The sequence below is a fragment of the Pocillopora damicornis genome, chromosome 6 (genome assembly GCF_964200805.1).
Source record: "Pocillopora damicornis chromosome 6, jaPocDami1.2, whole genome shotgun sequence".
In the NCBI taxonomy this organism is placed as follows: Eukaryota; Metazoa; Cnidaria; class Anthozoa; order Scleractinia; family Pocilloporidae; genus Pocillopora; species Pocillopora damicornis.
Window position 1 is genome coordinate 20,701,735 of NC_142675.1, and position 23,052 is coordinate 20,724,786.

Genomic DNA, 23,052 nt, shown 5'->3' on the forward strand with positions numbered 1-23,052 from the left:
TAAATACAAGTAATTGTGAGTAACAAAATTATAAAGTGCGTTAGTAAATGAAACAAAACAGTGCGTGATAAGGGCAATAGTTATGACGTAATTCAAAATAAATTAGCAAGAAATCTCGCATTAATGGTATGAAGATATTTTTTAATAAGCACTAGGTTAGTGAGATAATTTTGCTAAATGTGTGAACTCTGTGTAGTATATAAATTGATAACTGATAATTGAGACTGCTTTAACAAGGCTGTGCTCTTGACCTGATGAAGGGCTATGATACTCAAAACATTAGCTTTAGAAACTCTTTACAAAGGCCAATTTACATATCAATTCAGTTGCTGAAATCAAATTATCATGTGCTCTTGATGTGTTGCCTGGAATCAGATGGATCAGCCATTTAACATATACTTGACTAAAGTATGATTGTTTACGCTAATTTTTTTGTGTTGACTGTATGCTAGGTAGAGAACTTTTCTTTTATAGTGAATTTTCCTCCTATTTGATTATTATTCTTTCATCATATCTTTTCAAATGTGATTTCAGAAAAAATAAAGCTTTTTGAAAGTTAAATTGGTACCCAAATGGTAAATTTTCTAACTTTTTTTTCATCTAGGTAGAGGTTTACTCTGGTTGATATTTAATTTACCTGGCCGTTGATCAAATTGCACAGTATAGGTACATATACTCTGTCAGTAATTGCTCTATATCAGAATGCCGTAGAAAGTCATCAAATCTGAGATGGATGTGATGACTTCACTCTTCTGATAGCACACAGAGCACTGCCTTGTATTTTTGATCCAATCTGTAGTTAAATGTTTTAATTGTATCTATCATCACTTACATATTTTTTGAACTGAAATGTTTCCAATTTTCCACTTATTTTTAAGTCCTTCAAAATTGCTCATGATAAGTGAACCCTGTGGTTCATTTTAATCAGGAAAAAAAATCTTTTGCTTTGTTATACATATTAAAGACAGATAGGAGTACCTTAGGTGAAGTTGTGAATATGACTTACCTGGTTCTTGTGTTGTTTTGAAATCCTTGGTATCTGCCTCACTATCACCTGCTTCGTTGACTGCAAAGAGTTTTACCTCATACTCTGACCCATAGTCAAGACCAGTAATCTTGAATTGAGTTTCTTGGATGTTCTCTTCTTTACTCACTTCTGTGTTGGCATTTATGGGTTTCTTGCGCCATTCCAGACTGTATTTCAAGTTTGGATCACCACCATCGTCCTTTGGCCCTTCCCAGGTTACAATGAAGTCTACATCAACATTCATTTCTGTGTTGGTGATGGTGGGTTTTCCAGGCACACCTATGTATTTAAGTTGATTGTCTTAGTATGCAGTGTTGTGCTCAGCTTCGCTTAATTTTTTTAACACTAAACAGCAAATCTTTCAAGTGTTCTAAGTTCATTGTTATTGTCAACATTTCATTAAACATTTGATGTTCTTGTCCCACAAAGCAATTAAATTGACTGGGTATAAAATGGTTTGATTACCTTGAATACTCAAAAGGCATTTCCAATTACTTAGATTCAAGCCATGTTCACACAGCTGCAGATGAATTTGTAAAAAAGAAACCTTTTCTCTATTGTTAAGCTCAAGAGACCAATAGCAGATCAGTTGGTAATCACAGAGGTCACCCCTTTTATATCTTTGCTGAATGGTTTTAGCCTTACTTTAAACATGCTTGGGGATGCAGGCTGGAAAGCCAAATGCGTAGTGAGACACAAGTTAGCTAAACAGAACATGTAATTGACTCCAAGAGCTATAGGCTGGCAGCAAGTTAATTTGAAATTATGAAACATACAATGCCACCAGGTGGACAATCAGACATGGCTTGATGCTACTCTGGTTTAAAGACTTAATGATTGTAACCAAGAAGTTAAAATTCATGGACCCAATGTTTTGCTACTCCTGTCTAGTGCCTTCATCAGAGGTGATCTAACCACTGCAACAAGAGGTCCTTTTTATATGCATAATAATTAGCTGCCCTTTTTTCTCATGAGGTGTAAATAGGCATCAGGTAGTAAGCCACCATCATAGCAATTTAATGGAGCGCAGGTGGAGTTGATATACTTGGCTTCCAAACAAAGGCACTGGTGGTAGTGTCAATTTGTGCTGATAATTTTAGAATTATCCCACCTTCTGTGTTAAATGCACTTCCTATGATTCAGGTGTAAACTGTTCAATTCACCATTATCAATATATGTTGATAGGTATAAGTTGCAACCTTTGCTACTATACAGCCCTGTAAGCCTTTTTACAGTTACTGTACTCACAGAATTTGTCGGTTCTGACAGAACGTTTCACCTCCTGTCCTGTTCCTGGCTCACTGCGTGCTTTTATCCTCACTTCATAAGTAGTTTCTGCTGTAAACTCATAATCGATCTTGTGCATCTCTGGAGGCCAGTCAACATTTTTGCTCAGGAATGCACTGTCATTTGACAATATTGTTATGACATAATGGATGATAGGCATGCCACCATTGTCCAATGGTTGCTTCCACATAAGAGTGATGCTGTTGCAAGTTTTCTCTGCCTGGACATCTCGAGGTGGGCCAGGTGGAACTAAAACCAAAAATTTTGGTGAAAAAAAATGGTACATGTAACCTTTAATCACTGATACTTACGAATTTTGAAGGGTGTAGTGCTCAGTTGCAGATTTAAATATTTTTTTTTGATGGTGGGTTATGTTTATGACTCTATAAGACTTCCAATGTTCTCACTACCTTTTGAAAAGGATTAACACTTCATAGCATTATCAGTATTGAACAAGTGCTCTTGTTAGTCAAACGGAGTATTTAAATTTAAATAATATTTTTAAATGAGCAGCGAGCACAGTTTTGACACTACAGTTTGTGTAAAAGAATGATTCATGGGAGCCATAGAGGAGTTTTTCTGTGTTCACATAGCCTCATCTAAAAACAAGGTGAATTGGGAGAATGCAAGGCAGTTATGGAAACCTTAAACACAGTAAAGTGTTTGCAATACATCATGATTAGTTTAGACAATCTAAACATGAGGAATGGAGCCTTTTGCTTAGATGTAGTATGTGTTTAACATGCCGAAATCTGTATTTTTGAATAATCATTTTTGGTAGCTTCTACATCACGATATTGCCCTTTGAGATATTTGTTACTGGCATAGATTTGGTAAAAAGTTTCAAAACTTGGTAGCAAGAAGTTTATCATATGATATCCACGGAAGTGTCAACAATTTCATTCTTTTCCTGACTGCCCTGTTATATAAGGAAGTTGAGTGGTCATGAAATCTTTTTTTGTATACCTGCTTGTTTCAACTCCACCATATAGTCTGCTGTTCCTTCAGCATTCTCTGCAGTGCAGTTGAAAACACCAAAATCATCCTCAGATGAAGGAGTGATGTCAATTGACACTGACTGGTTTCCATGTGCAATCTCTGTGCCATTTTCAGAAAACATTTTCACTGTCGGAACTGGATATCCATAGAAATTACACGTGACTGACACAGGAATCCTGCGTCCCACAAAAGAGTAAACTGGAGAAGGTGACTCAAGTGAGTTGATTTTTGGCATCGCTGAATGGAATAAAGAAAAACGTTGCAAATTGTTTTATGAATGATAAATCCAACTCATCAATTCAAAGAAGACATGACTATAAAATGATTCTGGTAAGTTTAAAAACTTCTAACACTGATCACAAGATATTCTTTCCTATACATGGTTTAATACATCATCATGTTTACTGATTGTGGGAACTAAGAAATTATCAACTGGGATGTATTGTAATCCCTTTTGGAAGCAGTGCAATTGCATTGTGTTTTGGAGATCGAAGAGTTTCTAATTGCTTTGAAGAGTTGTGGCTAAATTTTGATGAATGGAGCCCTTTTTTATGGTTTGTGAGTTGTCTTTGGAACATGATGATAGTGAGTTCACTTTAGCTCAGTCAGAAAATGCTGCTAATACAAAATCCACCTTGATTTTGTGTGAAAAAATAAGGCAAAGTCTGTGCATCAGACAACTTACATCTTACAAGTAGTTCAATCATTTTCTTTTCCTCAATAACGGTATCGGAAGTCAAGTTGCGGGCACCATTTCTTGCTATGCACGTATACTTTCCAGAGTTTTGAACTTTCACTGTTTCAAATACTATTTTTGCAGTGATTTTGTTGCTTTGATCATCCCCTGAAACCTGAAAGAATGAGCCAAGCCCGTCAGGTGAAGCATAATACTACCATATAATTTTTCAAATGTGTATAGACCATTACCACAGTCAAGGAAAAGCCAAGGCAAAAGGCCAGTTTACTTTTAAAGTTAGAATTCTTAAAACACTTGCAAAGAAATCTTTAGTGTGATCACAGTCAATGGAGGGTAAAAGGGGAAAATGTCAGCTGACAGGGAAGAGGGTTCGCACAACTAGGACTTCCCCTTCCACTTCTCCCCCTCCACTTGTACCCAAGGTTAAGTTAAGTTGAGTTAAGTCTGATAGCAGGACAAAAGGGCCAGTGACAAGTCAGGTCAGGGAATTTTTTATTTTATTTTGAATCAAACTATATGGGTTGAAATTTTTTTTTTTTTGGGGGGGGGGACAAGGTAAAGAAGGCTCACTTCCCAAAAAACGGTGGCTGCCGGTTAATTTCTGGAAACAAAAGGGTAAATGTACAGGTGTTCATTATGAGTTTCACAGAACAGAGAATTCAAATGAATTGTAATGATATGAAACACATTACCGTTTGGTTGAAGTAGTAACTTCCAAGGTAGTACCATTCCACTGTAGGTGTTGGAGTACCTGTTACTGAACAGGTCAACTCAACTCTGTTGCCTTCATTGGCTATGATATCATCAATTGGATCAATTGTCGGTGGAACTGAAAAGGTAAATAGATTACTTGTTGGTACAGATGTTAACATGAGTTGCCTGGCTTAGTCTTTCAGTGAAAGCCACTTAACAGTGAGCCACTACTATTTACAAGGCTTTATGTGAGTTGTTGGTAACATTCATAGGTATTTTTACCAGGAACGGCCTTTTTTGTGGTAACATCTGCTTATTCCACTGTCAGCAGCCACTTCTTTTAACAGCTTTAGAAACCCCTCACGTTGTCAACCTTTTTCAATTTAAACTTACAAATACTCATTGCCAAGCCTTGTCTTTGATTAGAGACATCCACTTTAGTCAACTCTTAACCAAGGATACAACACATGGGTTGATGATGGGCCACTGGAGCTCAAAATGAGACCTTTTAGTCCAGCATTTAAAGCACACTAGGCCAAAGTGTTTCCCTTGGTATTCAACATTTATCTGTTACCTAGTATTAACTGTGTGTCATGTGTACTTGTTTTATTTACTTGGGATAACTTAAAGCTAACCAACTTACCATCAACACTAGTGATCTCAAACCGCTGAACATCTTCCCCAGCTTCATTTATCGCTATGCATCTGTATTTTCCTGCATCCACTTGCTGGATATTTGTTATTGTCCATGCATTAGGAGTTGGATGTGTGTATCGTGGATAGTGTATCACCTCCACTTGTTTTACCCTATCCACCCAATCAAACCACCACTCAATGTTTGGCTTGGGATAGCCAGACTCAACATCACATCGGAACGTTACATTAAAACCTTGTGTTAATCTTCGTGATACAGGATCCCCTTTGGCCTTATTGATTTTTGGCATTTCTGAAAAGAAAATAATCACAGTGTAGTATTAATGTTATGTAAGCTGACTTCCATATCAGGGAACAAAACTGTCTGCATTTTATTGCCAGGAAATGATTGGAAATCTAAAGATGCTGTCAGAAAATGGTTTAAGGACCTCAGAGACAAGATCATCATGTACTTGAATATCAAGTTTCTGAGAGTTGAATATTTGGTGTCAAAGCTAAGGCATGGTGAGAGGAACCCCCATTTATAAATTTGCTGAAAAGAGATCTTCAGCTGTTCGCAAACATTTGAAAAATGACCAAAACATTTCTAAATTCTGATAAAGTTTCTGTGAAAGTTTGAGCAGGTGATCTTTGAAATGTAGATCTTTAGGTTAAAATCCAAACAAAACACTCAGAAAGGCACCATTTACATCAAACATCATTTACATTTCTTTTTGAAACAGTTACTCAAGGAGCTAATATACTTTTAGAAATTACAATAACCAGTAATCTTTTTATCCATACATGTACCAACCTATTTGATACACAGTTATTTTTCGTTAATTTCTGCTGAATATCAAGACTATTTCTTTTTGTATATTATCTGAACAAGTTTTAAATTTTTATTTTTTTGATAATAACAAAATGATATTGTAATGATGTATGCTTGGAAGCATTCATTATTATAATAGTTTTTTTTACATATAGTTCTCAACGGTTGTACAAGTTAGGATTCCATTAAATTTGTTATTTAATTCAAAGGGACGTACCAACAACTGTCACTTCAATGTGAGCTGTGTCTCCTGTTCCAAGGGTCACTCTGCAAGAATAGTTTCCTTCATCGCTTTTCTGAACTTGTGTGATGACTATTGATCCTGTGTAGCTATCCAGGGATCTTCTTCCACTTGGGTCAGGGAAGGTCACCTCCTGTCCATCCTTAACCCATTCGTAGGTAGGTGAAGGGAAAGCAGGTACATCTAGTACTATGGTCCCTTTTTCGCCAATTTTAAGGGTCTGTTTTTTTTGGACCCCCCCTATCTCAACTGTTGAAAGAAAAGATTGTATTTCAATTTGTTGTTTTAGTTTTGGTACCTAAAGCAGTTTGATTTACACAAGCTTTTGTCTAGTACTTAATTGAGGGGATGATGGCCAAGTGAACAGGTTTTTGTGGTACACATTGGAGTTCAAGCACCTGATCACTTGGTCAGTGGCTTTGGTTTTTGGGAAAGATACAGGGTGCTTCTATTCACCCGGAAATTATCAATCAGTAGAGGTACCAGCAAACTTTCAGGAAAATTAGCCAGATGCTGGAGGTTTTATGTGATGGACTAGCTTTTCATTTGAGAGAAGCAGCCATACACCTAAGTACTTCATGTCAATAGTTTTAGGATAAGTTCTAGCATTGTGAACTACCCTCTTGATGCCTTAGAAGACCTAGCACAACACTTGCATGTAGTCACTGGGTTGGATTAAAGATTTATCAATTCTAGGCCAACTATATATACAATATTTAAAGGAGCTCAATTTTTCCAGCCACATTTTTTACTTTGGTGGGTCGAATGCTGTGGCTAACATTGGTATACTGTGAGTTCTTGTAAGAGTGCACACACATCATTCAGGTTATTGTACTTTAGGTAGTCCTGCATAATTTTATTAATTCATACCTAAAAATTTTTGAAATTGAGAAAGAAATTGCCATTAATCACATTCAGTACAAACAAGGAAGGTTTTATAGATTTCATTGTGAATGACCACTGTCGTAAAGATTAAGTAGTGTAGGGCCTAAGGGTTCTCAGGTTGGCTCGAGAGAGATCCCATTTATTTTTCTCGAGTTTTGTGTATAGGTGTACGACTTTTTAGAGTTTTCATACAGTTTAAACCAAATAATGCTGCAACATCTTTCATACATGCACATCTATGACCATTTTGTGAATGGAAAGATTTCTCAAAATTGCTTGACCCAACAGCTGTGATGCATTTCCTTTGAGAGTGACCAGCATCCAATTTCTCCTTAAGTTATCACCCCTGAATCAAACATTTAGGTCACAAGAATAGAGAAATGATCATCAACAAAAGGAGGTCTTGGTTGTTAAACAAATTCTCCTTATCAGTGCTAAGGAAATGTTTAGAGAACAGTATAGAGGATGTGCATTCTGATGCACCATCCAATGTTACATGAACTTATAAGTAATTACTCACAGTCAACTTCAAGGATAAAGACTGCTGAACCAATTGATCCTTGACAGACATAATTCCCTCCATCTTGCACAGAAACATCCTTTATTAATAGTTCATAAGTGCTTCCGCTCACTTTGACACTTTTGCGATCTATGGTCTGTCCGTTTTGAATGTTAACGCTTGGTATTGCTGCTACCCCTGGTCGAGCTGGTTTTGATGGTGTAGACCAATACAAGAAATCTTCTCCTGTCACCTCACATGATACTCTGAAGTCTCTTCCTTGTTGCACTTTGAAAGTTTTTTGGGGTAACGTCACTGTTCCATCTGTGAGGTGCAAAAGTGAAAGAAAGTTTTAACCCTTTGACCTCTAAGAGTGACCAGCATTTCATTAATCCTTTCAGTATTCCCCAGAATCATGTATTCAGGTCTCCAAAATAAAAGAAATGACTACCAGTTAAAGAGGCTCTTGATTGTTAAACAAATTCTCCTTGTCAGCATCTTATGAAATTTATGAAAAACTGCATAGAGTGTGTGCTTACTGACGTTAGGGTGTAAGGGGTTAAAATGCTCATGACCCAGAAGCCCCTCTGTTGGAGCTTTGGTGGGTTTCAAAAGCAGGAAGTGATGAGGAGTTTCATAACTCCCTCTTTGAACAGACCACAACACAGTGACCTGGATAGAGCTCAAACTCAAACTTATCATTCTGGATCAAAGTCACACTGGGCCATTTCATCTCCATTACAAGCTAGAGGAGAAAAATAGAAACAATAACAGTAACTTTATTTCTATTTGTGTTGTTTACTGCACTTCACAATTGCTTCTAGCTGTGTATCGAACGATGGTGATGATAATGATGTGTAGCTCTGTGTTTGCCGAAACTAATTTCAAGGGCGTCTGTTTAGAACCTGAAGTTTAGCAAACAGACAAACTAGTATTAGTCAGTATTACACTGATGGTAGCGGGCAAAGTCTAACCCCTCTCCCCCCCTTCCAACAGTCTGTTTCAACTGGTCAAAGCCTATGGCTGAAATATTGAGGCAAATGTAATTTGAATTTGGAGTCAGCCTTGGGGATCGACCATGGCGAAAAAACGTTGCATTTGACTGTGTACAATTAGCAAATACATTTTATTCTTCTTCTCAGAAAACCTTTTTGATTCATCTGTATCTTGTAAGTTAAAGTGGTGACATGCTTAAAACTAAACTAGTGCTTAAGTTTCTCATTTTTGGTTAACGACGAATTAAACATTTCCTCTTTATCTCGTACATGAAATTTGATCGTTGTTGTGAGCTTCACACATGTTGCGGTTCAAATAAAATGCAGCTACCTCACATTATGTGATTTCTTTTGCAGTTTCTAATACATTTTGAATTTGATATAATTCTGAATTACTTTAGTTTGCGATTTTCATATCCTTGAATATATTTTTGTAGTTGAAAACAAATGTTTTGTTTCATGGTTTGCTTTTTCTTTTTAATATTCTAGTCACTCTAGGTTTTTTCGGTATAGTTCGACTAGCAAATTCCATTCAGCGATCAAAACTGTTTATATTTACCGTATTTTAAGTCTGAAAGAGTTTAATGAAGCGCAATTCTCATTAAAAAATTATCATACACAATTTATGTTGAAGGTGTTGTATGTTACTGTCAATAAAAATTTCAGTGGTAAATGTTAATCAAGAAATTTATTTTTTAGTCCTTTTTTTCCTCTGGAAAGAATTTGTATGACAATTTAGTTTGTCATTTCAAATGATAAAATCTTGAATTCTCGTAGATGTAGCTACGTAGCTGTCAAAGGATTTCAGAGCTGAAAGGAGTCAATTCAAATTTCGCTGCTAAAATAGCTTTACAAATAAATGCTCAAGAGAATGTCACCACTTACTTAAGGTAGATTTAACACAAACTACAGTGCGGATAAATTATAGTAGAGGAAAAGGAGAAAACAGACAAGTTAAAAGTTTCCTTTCAACCAAAACAATAGTCAGGAAACGTCATGTTTACAATTCCTTTTTGTGTTGAATTATCTAAATATGCATTCGCACGTAGAGTATGCTGAATAATAGTAAACAAAAATAATATGTACTCAATTTGCTATCTTTCCTTTTTTAACTGCTAATTTTTATCCAACCGATGGAATCTTGAAAAAGATGGTGTTTTTATTACTCTTTCGCTTTTTCTTTCTCTCAGTTCCCAACCAGTTCTTGTTCGTCAGGTGTCAGGTCTCGTGTTTTTCGCCTTAAAATGAGCTAAATGTTTCGTTTGATTATGTTTTAGTTATATAAGCTTCTGTGTTAGACTGTTCGCTGAACCCACGGAATGATCAGTAATCTAGTGTATTTTAGTCGTAGGGGAATGCCACTAACATGCCAAGTTTGTAATGCTTCTAAACAGAAAGTTATCGAAGTTTGTGACAGATCATTATATCCCAACTTGTATAATTATCAGCCAAAATACTGAGCGCGTGGTGGAGTCAAGCAAAACAAATGCAAATGATTCAAAAAAATATCCTTGCATTATACATATTTTTGGAGTGGCCTTTTGCGTGCGTGAGTATGTTCGTTACCTTCGTCGATTTTTTAATACGAAATAAATCTCGCGATCTTAAACTAAAATGTTTCTATGCCTCTATCGCTCTTCAGACGCTAGAAGGGCTAAACTCACTCATCAAGTGAATGTCTCTTGGCTAGAGAACAAAAATGTTTGCGGAATTCGAAAATTGTGGCCCAATATTTAGTTTCAAGACGAATATTTTCCCAGTGTCATCATGAACAAATCCCATTCGTGGCGACATTCTTGTTTAATCTTTTATGTTGCTGCACACATTTTAATGCAAGCGATTTATTCTCAATCGTAAACAAGTTCAGATAAATTGTAGCGGTAGATCAGATTCTTGCTCGCTAGCAGAGTTCAAAAACTTTGAGCAAATTGCTCTTTCCCAAAGCTGAAAAAGTGTATCGTTGTCCTGATTCCAACTGAGATGAGATGAAAACGAGTTGAAAAAGGAAACTTGATCTGTCTAGTGAAAACAGAGAAGTTAAGAAAGTAAGGCACAAATCAGGAACTTGCTATTCCTCTATGTCTTGATAAGTAATCACAAATGACCTCGTCCTTGAAAATGGAACTTAATCCTTGTGCTCTTGAGCCGTAAGTTCGACAATCTGTTTATTGAAAGTTGTGCAAGTTCTATCGATAAACTTTCTAAAATTCGCGAAAACGTAAGTTTAGTTGTTTGAAATAAAACGTCTGCCGTGAGGCGCCCTTTTGCACCGAGAACAACAACATATTAACAATGAGGCTATATTGCAGAATACGTGACGAAACTCACTCCACTCCGATACTGCTCAAGTATTACATGACGATCACGAATGCGTCGCATGCCGCGGGTTTTTACAGAACACTGTTTGCCGAGGGAAGTTTAAATCCAAAAAGAAACAAAAGCAAAATGTTGCACAATCCGCAAGGAATACCTTTCGACGACTCCTGCATAACTGGTAAACTTGTATCGGCAACAAAAATTAAAAACAAGTTCCTAGCGAAGTTAATACATGATCAGAAGTGCACCCCTAAACTATCACTGCGAAAATTTACTTCAACACGACTGTCTTCGTCCACTAAATAAGGGCCAAAGAAAGTGAACACAAACATTTTACTTCGCTCTAACCTTACAATTGTTTTAAGCAGTTTATTTGAAGCAAGACAAAGAGCTGCGATAAATTCGGTTGACGCGCTAAGTTTCAATTTCTGATCGCAGCGTTTTAGCATTGAATCACTCGAAAGTTTCACAGTGGGCGAAAAATGAGAAATATACACCCTGTGAAGATGTACAGTATGCTTCGTCAAACAAAGCAGTACGTTCTCGCTACAGCAACCTCCTGGATACTGTAATGAGGAAAAGTTAAATTCTTGATTGTGATGCTGAACGTGCATTATTCCGATCGTTAAGGGTCGAGAGAGTGTGATAAAAGACTAAGGGAGATTTCAGTCAGATTTTAGGGCTCAAATTTCAAATCAAACGCGAATGGACTCCTGGGGTCCTAGCTGGGTCTTGCCTCTGCCGCACAACAGCAATCGCGGCGATAAAATGAATGCTCAGTGTTCCAAAGAAACGAAATTCAAATCATTCACATCTTGTCAAGGTGTGGCATAAGAAACGAAAATTCGACACGGCTTTCCCGTGCTAGAGTAATCGCACAGATCTTGAGCCAAAGTATGAATATTTTGGAAATTTGACACCTATGAGCGACCACCATTTAACAGAAAAAAACCGTCTAGTAGAGAACTACCAAAATAGTTGACACGCTTATTTACAATAGGTTCGAACACACACTAACCTGTACTAGTAACGGTCATCGAGCACAGGGCTCCGATCAAAAGTAGAATCTTCACCATCACCGCTTCCCGTACCTGGTGGATTTTCAACACAGGAGCACAAAGAACTGTTAGATATTCAAAGAGGTGCTAAACTTATTAACAGAGTCCAGAGAGTACGGTTTTCCTGCAGTGCACAGTGCACTTAATCACTGAAAAGGATCGAATACAAGGGGTCGCGCACACGCTGTTTAATTGCGCAAGCGCGCTCTTAACGAACGCCGAGACTTCGCTGCATATATTAGCTTTCAAGGATCAAAAGGCTTGCGTATTCGCTCGGGGAATATTGTTGACCCGTTGCGAAAGCTGTTGTTTGTAACGAAATTTGTGTGGACACGCTAATGCGTCTTTTATTGTGTGATGATTTGAATGACAGGTGACTATGTCTTAATATTAAACGAAGACAGCGCGGCCTGGTTAGAATCTAATGTTTCTTATGTTGTTCTCAAAAATTTTGCCTCCCTTTTTAGAGTCAGACTGGGTTTGACAAGTTCTAAGACGTAAAAGCGATTGTGCGCTAATTGCATTACTATCAGCATAATCCATTCCACCTGCGTGAGCTTTTATATATTTGGTCTATATTTTGCTCTGTTCATAATTTGCGGATGCTATTTTACAAAGACTGGCACCTTTGGTAGAAGCGGCTTTTCATTTCCCTACAATTTACTTTGATTTTCTCGTCATCACAAACTCGAGCCAGACAGAGGAGAATTGGAAATGATTTTATGACGCCCCCTTTTAAGTGGGAAACCGAAGAAAATCGCTTTTTCGCCCGCCCTGATGGATTGAAAGTTTATTGTGTTCTTGACCTGTTTTCCCAATTCTAAACGTTTTCTACTCCCCTCAACTGAGGCAAGGACATAACACTTTGGACTCATAAGCGGGCGACAGAAAAGCGATTAATTCTGAGCCACTCAAAGTCAGTGTTAATCATATAGTGGCGTGTGGCGGTCACCAGCAGAGAGGACAAAAGCTAGAGCGTATTTAAACCTCAATGGAAGCGTGAATCTACTTGAAAAGCTTACCTGAAGCATCAAGATGCTAAGCAGTGTCTTAAAACGCCGATGAGAGCAGCAAACTAGCTGCGGTTTTCTGACCGAGAAATTCTAGACAGGGTTGTTTATTTTGTGATTGACCAAAAGATATATTTTGATCACGAAAATCATATGCATCTTAAATAGCCAATAGCTAAGGTGGAGTCTAGAATTGGTTGCCTTGCTCCGTTGTTTTTGGTTTTTATTTCCTTCGGATAAGATATAAGGGAATTCTTTCAAACAGACACCAACTCGAAGTCAATGAACGTCAAAAAAATTATTTTTTCGACTTTCATTTTTTGAACCTTTAATTTGACAAGACGTCAAACGTTTTCATCTTTTGAACCTTTACTTTGACAAGACGTCACACGTTTTAGGTGTGTCTTTTTTTCACTTATACGTATAATCCCAAAGCCTCTAAGATAATTATGACTCCGACTCTGATAAGTGAGTAACCTCTTCAAGTAAGCTCTTGAAGCGTCTTTTAGAAATCTAAAACAATCTCGACTTACCATATTATTTTAACACATCTTTGGTTTTAAAAATAAACTAAGTGATTAATATAAAACTATATTTATCGTCCTTCCGATAACTGTGGAAAGCCTTCACACATGAACCGCCGATGCAATCACTCTCTGTCAATCGCTATTCTAGTTCTTAATTGTTTACTTCCTCTAAACATATAAACAGAATAGTTTTTCAGCGTTAAATTTCAAACTAAAAGGGGGTGCCTGGATAACTGAACGAAAATGTGCATCTAAACTGAAATTTGCCAATTAAATTGCAAGTGCGAAGTTTTAAATTTAGCCGAATCAGCGTAAACAAATTTTACCTTTCCTTCAAGTTAAAAGGGCAGATTTTATGATAAGGAGTTTCTGGGAAGTTATGTTTACGTGTTTAATTATTAACGTGAAGTCAAATTAACGCCAGGCTTGCCAGAGCGATTGAAAGTTGGAATTTTAAGATAGTTTTAATGTGGGCTCTTAAATAATTACGTTATTTCCCTCATAGGTATTTGAATACTGTTCGAAACAATAGCGTCCCAACTGCTAAGCGAAGTTCATTACGTGCTGTTATTTAAGAGATGCGATCCGCTTCAAGGTTTTGCTTGGGGTAATTTCTTTTACATAATTTTACACTTATTTAAATAACTATGTTCTCATCTAATCGATCATGCGTTTATTCACACGCACACGTACAAGTGGAATGTGCAGTTTCATTCTGAAAAACGTGACAACGAGCCTTCATTTGTAATTCACAAGCCAAGCTACTTGACATGTATAGAATTGTTTAGAATAGACTTTTGTCTTCCATTTTAAACAAGGTCTTAATTGCAACAGAATCCATTTTCCAGAGTCAAAAGATCAGATGTTACGTCAGTCTGTTGATAAAGAACTCTGGTGTTAAGTTTCCGAGGTACAAGCCATAGTGTCTTTTGAAGTCTGGTTTCTCTGTTAGCGTTAAAAGCTGTCTAATGTCATTGAAATGCTACTTTTTCGGCTGTGCGTAGATTAATATATCGATGACTCCTTTGTGTGTTACACAAAAGAAATGCTAAGTGGAGTTTTTGTGATGGAGAGAGGTCAACTTTTGCCAAGCAAACATGCTCTCACGGACAGTGCTTCCAATTATGTTTGTTCCCCCCGGGGCAATATCGTGCGGTGTTTTTCAGAACTTTTTTCTCAAAAACAGTATGTTGTTTTGACGTTATGCTGCATTGAACAAAACTCACCAGTAGCTGCGATTCACAGAGGCGCCAGTCGTGAAAGTTTTAGCTGCGGATCGGTGACCTCTGCGGTTATCTCAGGAGCAGTTGTACTCTGCCAGAAAACTCGTTGACTTTATTACCGCTGTCTTTTGTAAACGTCACAAAGAGATAAGATAATGAAATGATGCACCAGGGCTTGGCGGAAAAAATAAATGTCAGCAAAGATAAATGCCTCTGACGAAACCAGATCTAAAATATGCAGTAAAAGGCCGCGCTTTGTTTAATTAAAGGTTGTCCAGTGAATACCATGTTGCTAGGTGATTTTAACGTGCGTGATACGTATGTCTTTGATTTCAAACGTTTAACGGCATCACCAAAATTTGCAATTGTTTCCTGGGTTTCATTAGCTCCTATTCAATCCCTGATGAATAGGCTGTTGATTTTAGGTTTTATGGTGACGCCAAAGCTCGGCGGTTTTCCTTGCGAAGAACCTTCGGTAATTTTCATGTATTTTTAACAGAAATCCATTAGCTTCTCTTCTTCGTCCCTTTTAATTTTTTAGTTAAGCGTACTGTGAAATGCTGTATTTACACTTTGCCTAGGCATACCCTGGTTACGTGAAGATCTTGGCACATGTTACTCCCACTCAGACGTGTGGGAAGGTGTGAACATTGCGTCTTTTGCGAAATAATTACAACACTTAGCGGGCCACTTAAAGGCGTGATGCGCCTGCGGGCTCAGAAACAAAGACACAATGAATTTGTTTTTCGAGTTTCCTTTTCTCATTCCGGCGGAAACCACTTGAAGAGCATATCGTTTAAAAAGCTTGAGGCAACTTTCTTTGTGATGTAGAACTGCATCAAAATGGAATGATTATTGCGTAAAGAAGAAAACTTCGAAGATGTCCATGCACATCAGGGAACAGTAACAAGGATGTAGTGTTCTCCCTTGTTTTCATCATCGCAGGTAAAAATTTTCAGACGATAGAGAAATCCTTTTACCTGATGAGTTTTCAAGAATTCCAAGCGATTTCAGACGGTAATAAGAGATTAATTAGGCGGTAAATTTTACCGATTACCGCCTTAAAAGGATAACACTGCCAGGGTGAATGAGTTTAGAAAAGCTATGACGCGACAAGTGGCTTATGAACTGACGATGTTTTTATGAATCTCCGTTGTCGCTCTTTTAAGCGTCTACATGAAAACTTTATTGGAGGACGGTATCGCAAAATTATGGCCTTTTGATGTGAAATAAACTGTGAAATAGTTGTATGGTAGGGTAGAAATCATTGAAAAGATAGTAATAAACCAAGAAAGATTGCGGATGGTAAGGGATGGGGAACTTGGTTTGCAATTAAAATCCGTTTTTGATAATTAAGACTGAGTATTAAGGCTCCACGACCGTGGCGTAGCCTTTACAAAGCAAGCATTGGGTGATACAACAGAGTCTTGTCACTCCACACTAAATGATAAGATATGTTTGAATGCAGAGAACTGAACTATACACTTGAAAGAGGTTGCAATTTTGAACTTGGTGAAAAACCTGGGGATGTAAAGTTATTTTTCTGAGAAACTTTTGAATGCAGGGAATCACACAACATCACGAGGGTAAAAAAATGTAAGCTGCTATATATTTTGGATCTCTTCTCTAGAAGAAAAGCTCATTCTAGGCGTCATGGTAACGAGCAAGTGATCTTATTTAACTACAAGGCCAGCTATTGCTAATAGTATTCTCAAGAGCGAGTGCTAAGGTGATACCTACCAATTTATGCATAATAGCCCTTCTACTCCATAATAATTCTTCTTACTGTCTGCCATACAAGTCTTATTTCCTATTATGTGAGTTTGGAGAATTTGGTTTTGAATCAACCAATAATCTCCTAATTGGTATTTTTCTTCATCCTTATCACTTGCTGCATGATATTGACTCGACTTGACCGTCAGAATTAAAATCAATGTAGGTGTGATGTGGACATGGGATTGTCTCTTTCAGTGGTAAAGGATATCTTCCTAAAATCAATCCTGTTCTTCTAAAGGTTACCCAAAGTTCGTTTTACCCTTTGATATTGATAGTACGCCGTAGTTTGCATGTAATTGGTGACTGTGTGGGCTACAGAGCTGATTATTTCTCAAGGAACAAAGCCAATTTATCTGACCAGTCATCTGCAACTAAGAAACAGTGACGTTTCATACTTTAGGCGATCATAATGTAGTGTTTAGATCTCAAAATAATGTTTTGCCACATAGTTTTTTTTAAAATAGAGAGTTTGTCTGGTGTATTTTGATCTTTCATGCTTCTTCTGAGACATTTTAACATGTTGCATCTGCACTAACTTTCCAATATCAGTATTTTCCTTTCCCAGAGTATTTATTTTTATATTGCTGAGCTATTTGTGACTACTTATTCTATATTGAAAACCCTATTTATATTCGTCGCTGACAAAACTATGGAACAGTTAAGAGAGGATTTCATAAGGCTTACTCAAAAGACATGTCTCATGTTTATTACGTTTTAATGAGTTTTGCTAATCAAAAATCAGTTTAGTGACGCACGAGCAGTTTCTCGGAATTTTGTTTCATGTCCCAAAGACTCTGGTTTCGATCGGTTAGAGTTTAGAACTAAACAAAGGATTGCTTGACAAAAATTCAATGCGTAAGCGATTCTACAATCCTATTCAATATCACACTTGCCCAAGCGAGACACAGTGGGTGGTCTGTGTTATTGTACTGTTTTAAACCTAAAATGTCAAAATTTCCCTTGCAATCAATCTTGGTAGGCAAAACTATCAAATATGGTTATCCGAGTGTCATCATACCGGAAGAGTCATGTGCGCCGAAGTGCGGCGACTTCCTGTTGCGCAAGTGCTAGATATGCTTTGTCTTTGAAGCATAAAGTGGAACTAGGCAGCCAGGGTTTTGAATGATACCACAACTATCCTTTGTGAATGTTTTATGTAAAATTATGCGATGAGTCTGGAAAAAAAAAACCGTCATGAGGCTACCTTGGGTTCTGAAATGAACTAGAGAGTCGAGTTATAGGAAACAAAGCAAACTAAGCCATTATCTTACCTCGAAAGTGATAATTCCTATTCGATCTTGGAGATATTTTAAGTATCTTTCTTGTGCGCGTGTCGTTTGTCTTGAAATAGTTTAGCTCGAAGGCAGTGGAGAAAAGCTACCGTTTACTGTAGAGAACAATTACTGTGCACAGACTTAGAATGGGTTAACCATGCTTTGCTTATTATTTAAAATTTTACATTAGGACTGAACTTTCATTTTCCTTCATTAAAGAATTAGTTGATGAACTAATTCAAATGTATGAACAAATCATTCTAAACCTTAATGTGGTTGATGAAGCTTTTTCTAGCACTTTTGTGCCAATTCCTTTCCCATTAGTACTATAAATACTATTAAAGAGTTTTATATAGTGAAGCATGTTTAATATACCAAATGGACTTGATTGTTTCAGTTTCATTCCGTGAAATGTAATTTTCGCAGCAATATCAATTTTTAATAGTTTAGAGAAGAATATTGTTCTGCTGTGAGGTGGATTATGTAGTTTTCATTCATACTTGCAACGTTCTCGTTTGCTTTTGTTCGGCGGATCTTTTTCAGTTTCACTCCGGCTGTAGTTAAAATTTTGAAGATTTAGCTGATCCTAGTATTGTATTAGCGCGAATACCACAATGTCTCGTTTCGTTCTGTAGGTTTTTGCAATTATTTTATTTTCGACCGATGAAGATATCGTCATCAATCAATATGAATACTTCATTTTTTTTATCTTTATGTATTGGCTGTAATTCAACTCAGGGAGACGCTCATTACTGATATCTAGTCGCTTTAAAAACTTAGTGACGTCATCAGATAAACAGTTACTAGTTTCACTGAAAGGGTAAAATGTTGGAGGAACTTTCCGCCACAAAACGAAGAAATATTGGAATACCGTAACAGGAAACAGAGCAAAGGATACTCGGAATTCCACTAGTTCTTCTTTTCTTTCGTTGGAATACTCGGAATTTCCACTTGTTCTCCGCAAAATCTAAATGCTTTTCTTTCGTTTGTGTTGGTTAAGATATTGAGGGCGAGAGAATGCGAAAGTCCTCTCAAGGGCTAAAAGTTTTGTACCTGTCCAATCTTGTGCACGGTCTTCGAGCTCAGCCGGAAAGGGTTCGTTACCTCAAATTTGAAATGGCAATGATGTACTGTGCACAAGCTGCGCGATTTCTATCTAGGTCGCAATTTGCACTTGACAGTGAATTTTTCTTTTATGGCTCATTTTATAGATGTTTGATTTAGAGTGGAGCTTGTTCGTAGTTTATTTAGCAGCGAAACCTTTCGGAGATATCGGCGATATCAAACCTCCACGAGAAAATTTCGTTGTTGAAAAATTTCCCCTCGAAAATAAACTCTTGCTTAAAACCAAGCATGTCAGTTTTTGGACTACGAGACTGATTGAGGAACTACTTGTCGTGATATTCCACAAACATAAGTTACATTTCAGAGAACAATTGCTATTAGTAAACATGGCGCTGCCTCGTAGATGTGTTTATGAAATATCTAGTCTAAATATTTGTCAGTTTGATCAATACTGTTAATGCTTTTTATTTTTCTGCTTTAGGCTGTTCACGTGCGGGTCACAAGTTTGTCATGTAATGTTCTTAAGTGTTTATCACATATAATCGAATTGCTCTCTGCTTCATCTTTTTAATGTTATTTGATTATCGTAGACTTGGAGTAATCTTCATGCAATACTTAAGTAATCATCGGAGGACAGAAAGCTCTTTTCTACACAGATGCTTTTTCCCAAGCCTAATGGGAAACTGTGTTGATTACGTAATTGACATTAACACAGCTGCTGGCAGAATGATTGTCATAACTGAGTTTTAACCCCCCCCCCCCCCCCCACGACCCCTCCAAGTAACCAATCAATTACATAAATATGATGAAGTTCACACTTGTTTTTTTGAAGTTCACACTGACACCTTGGCTTGTTTACCTTGGTTTTGAGAGACTGATGCAATTACTTTGGTCATGATTTTACGACCTAAGAACACTTTTGTACAGGACAGTCTCTCCCTCCCCTCCCATATATCCCTTATATTTACAGATCCTTACCCCATATATTTATCAACAATGTCTCTCGGTAGCCAATTAAAGTTATTGCAAGACCTCTTTCTCCCCGCCCGCCCGCGCCCCCCCCCCCCCCTCTTTTTCCCTTCCACTTTAAAAAAGAAATTCCTGGTTCAGTCTGTGGTTGTTTTACGTGAACAATTCGAACGCTCTTATTGCTACGTTTTCTTTTCGTTGAAGCAAAACAACCACTATTGAACTTTGATATGACACGCTTATGAATTTCAATTTAATACCTTATATTTTAATGCGTCATTATACAGCGGGTAATATCAGATCGCATCTGTGAAATCGTGTCTCGGATGTCAAATTTCCTGCTCAGCGGGAGCCAGTGTGCTCTACTAACTAGCCCTTTATTCTGAAAAACATAAAAAAGTATATCCTATCTATTGTGGTTGATGAGCTAATCTTTTGTGTGAGGATTTTTTAGACATCGAAACAGAAACAAAAGCTTATGCCAATATAATACGTAGGCGGAGAATATTGTGTTTCAACATCTGGAAATATTCCCAAATTTCTGCTTTTGAATCCTTCACATTTTGGCGACAACGAGAGTAGTTTGTGTCTGATTTCATAACGTAATCAGTCAGGGTAGATTTTTTGGGGATTTGCATGAACGAATCGTAACCTACGCTGTCAGGGTTTCTTGTTTAACTGAGTCCAATAATTGCTGCTCAAGACTACTTCGTCAAAAATGCTTTTGCTTTAAATTTTTATCATATCGTTTTATATTACTGTTTGGAATGTATCTTAATTCTTTCTTCCTTTGTAAAAAGGATCTAGAATTGTAAACTTTGATGAAAACACCCTGCGTGACGTGCCGTTGTTAACGGCCAATATCAAGCATTCCAGTGTTTCTTCTTAGCGTGCGATGTCACGTGTTACTCCTTGCGCTAAACGCGGAAATATTGAATTTTAACGTGGCTTTTGGAGAATTCATTTATTGTGGCTTCCTGTTTAGAATATGGGTATATTGATTTGAAGATTGGATCATAAATAGGTTTCCTCATGGAAGTGTGTGGTCGTATCTTTCTAATTAGTTTTTCATGTTCAATATGAAACCTGTTTTGCTCTCAATAATTAGAAGGCAGGTGTTCGTTCAACTTAAATATAAAAAAGTTGCCAGTTACCTCAGTCAGCCACAATCTGATCGATATCTATACCGCAACCAGCTAAGCTCTATATAGATGTGAGTTCAAAACTTGGAAGGAAGTTTTTTTTTTCTAAGCAATCTATTTTGAACACGCAATTACGGAATACTGATCGAATCAGAACGTTTGCGCGTATCTCGAGAACAATATAATGTCTTCCGCGTCATTATTTTAATCTTCGTAGCTGCGTTTGAGGCAATTAAGTCGTAATGTAGACTACAAACAGTCCCTTCTTTTCAGCGATAGTTCAAAAAGAAAAGGCGGAGAAAAAATGGTGGCTAGTAGCTTGCAGAGCAGGCGTAATTTTGGCGGGCGAGTGCTTAGTATTTTCTTGACTAATATTATGGCCGCCATCTTTGATTTGAATGGCAGCGGAAGACTGGGGGAGAGAAGGAAATTTGTACCGAAAGGGCGGTCGTTGGTCAAAAATAAGGAGAGGGGTAGGGGTTGGGAAGTGAAGATTTTCGCCCTTCGCCCGCCCCCTACACCCACCGTCCACTCTAACTCCAAATCAAACATAGCCGGTCGGACAAACGATTGCGAGCTTTTAACGTTAGCTCGCACTAGTAAGACGCCTGTACTGCAGGCTAGGTGGCTAGCGCTCCGTGTAGAACTCTGGGATTGAGGGCGCAGTAAAAGGCACTCATTTCAGGGTTCCGGGCGGTGCACTAGCCGGAGAGTCACCGTTTGTTTGGTTGCCGGTTATTTTCTCTTTTTTTTTTTCGCGCTGCGGCAAGGGTGGTGAAGCTTGCGAGCATTCGGAAAGTTCGCAAAAGGGCTTGCACTGAAAATGAGAACCAGAACCCTCGCGGACCACTTGTACTCTCACATCACGGGCCTCGCAGCTCGTGTCGTAGCACCAATTAGGGAGCTTAAACACCGGATTTTTGAGACGCAGAGGGCAGCTGGAAGTTAATTGAATGTTCTCATTCCAGGGGCTTTGATAAGCACCGTTAGGTTTAAATGTGCTCACAGGACAACCTATGGTTTAAACATCGGCGTCAAAGCGCGCAAGAATTAGCTTTATTCTTCTTCCGTTTGCCGTCTGCGTCTCAAAAGCGTCATGCTTAACTTCTCTAAAAAGAGCCGGCTCACAAGCTAAGAAATCTCCGATTGTATGGTAGTTATGACATGGAATTAGCTACGGATGCGCTGTTCGGCTGAGTATTAACTGGCTATTTTGAGAGGGGGATGAAAGGAAGATCAATTCCCATTTGCACAGAAAACCGGTGTTTTGATTTGATCCTGTTATCCTTTTCACTTTTCCTTTGTTCTTGTTGTTGTTTTTGTTTGTTTATTTGTTGGGTTTTTAATTTCTGTTTCCTGTTCATCTTTCCCCTTGTTCCATTCCTCGTCCCAGGCTTCTGATTCGTAGCCAATTTTTCACTGACACTGCTGGAAATCATCTGTAGTCATGTGAATTGTTTCCTCGATAACCTTGAGTGTCACCGCCGTTTCCGGCGGGATGAAGCGGGATGAAAGAGCAAACGTGAGAATAAAATCTAAACCTAATTATAAAATAATTCAAATAGTACGCGCGCTCTGATTGGCCATACAACCATTTTACATGAGCGTATGTAAACACGGTTTTCGTTCCTCTTTCATTAGTTATTTTATAAAAGAAATGTGAAATGGTTTCCGTGTTTACATAGCCTGAAGTAAACACTTGGGAGGTTGGAGAACACTCGATAAGCTGGAAACCACTCCATGTATGTATGCATATTATGGGGAGAAGTTACATGTTAATCTCTAATAGGAGATAAAGGGTTGAAATATTTCGTAGTTTACGCCCGCTCAACAGCTTTTAGTAAAGCGAGCGTTTTTCTCAACTACGACTTGTGATAGAAACAGGGTAATTTAGTCTTATTAAC

The 23,052-nt window shown here is 37.7% G+C and overlaps 1 protein-coding gene and 1 long non-coding RNA gene across 12 annotated transcripts in view; one reads left to right on the plus strand and one right to left on the minus strand.

The window, feature by feature from the left end:
• LOC113675333 (neural cell adhesion molecule 1-like) overlaps positions 1-18,216 on the minus strand; it is a 33,502-nt gene extending 15,286 nt beyond the window's left edge. For 5 of the 11 annotated variants that reach the window (XM_089209224.1, XM_089209228.1, XM_089209223.1 and 2 more), the window contains exons 1-10: positions 13,185-13,369; positions 12,123-12,195; positions 7,815-8,117; positions 6,386-6,658; positions 5,347-5,649; positions 4,703-4,839; positions 3,999-4,164; positions 3,281-3,550; positions 2,276-2,563; positions 1,007-1,306 (exon numbers count right to left, since the gene is read on the minus strand). In XM_089209224.1, coding sequence (XP_089065350.1) covers positions 1,007-1,306; positions 2,276-2,563; positions 3,281-3,550; positions 3,999-4,164; positions 4,703-4,839; positions 5,347-5,649; positions 6,386-6,658; positions 7,815-8,117; positions 12,123-12,195; positions 13,185-13,193 — 2,122 coding nt within the window. In that variant the 5' untranslated portion in view covers positions 13,194-13,369. Of the gene's footprint in view, positions 1-1,006; positions 1,307-2,275; positions 2,564-3,280; positions 3,551-3,998; positions 4,165-4,702; positions 4,840-5,346; positions 5,650-6,385; positions 6,659-7,814; positions 8,118-12,122; positions 12,196-13,184; positions 13,370-14,925; positions 15,199-17,969 lie in introns of those variants that run through there. The other 6 variants (XM_089209226.1, XM_089209219.1, XM_089209227.1 and 3 more) reach the window with 5 other exon arrangements.
• Positions 12,409-13,761, plus strand: LOC149044366 (uncharacterized). The gene is made up of 2 exons (XR_016187592.1): positions 12,409-12,535; positions 12,630-13,761. It is a non-coding gene; the product is annotated as an uncharacterized LOC149044366 (long non-coding RNA).
• Positions 18,217-23,052: the final 4,836 nt, after the last annotated feature.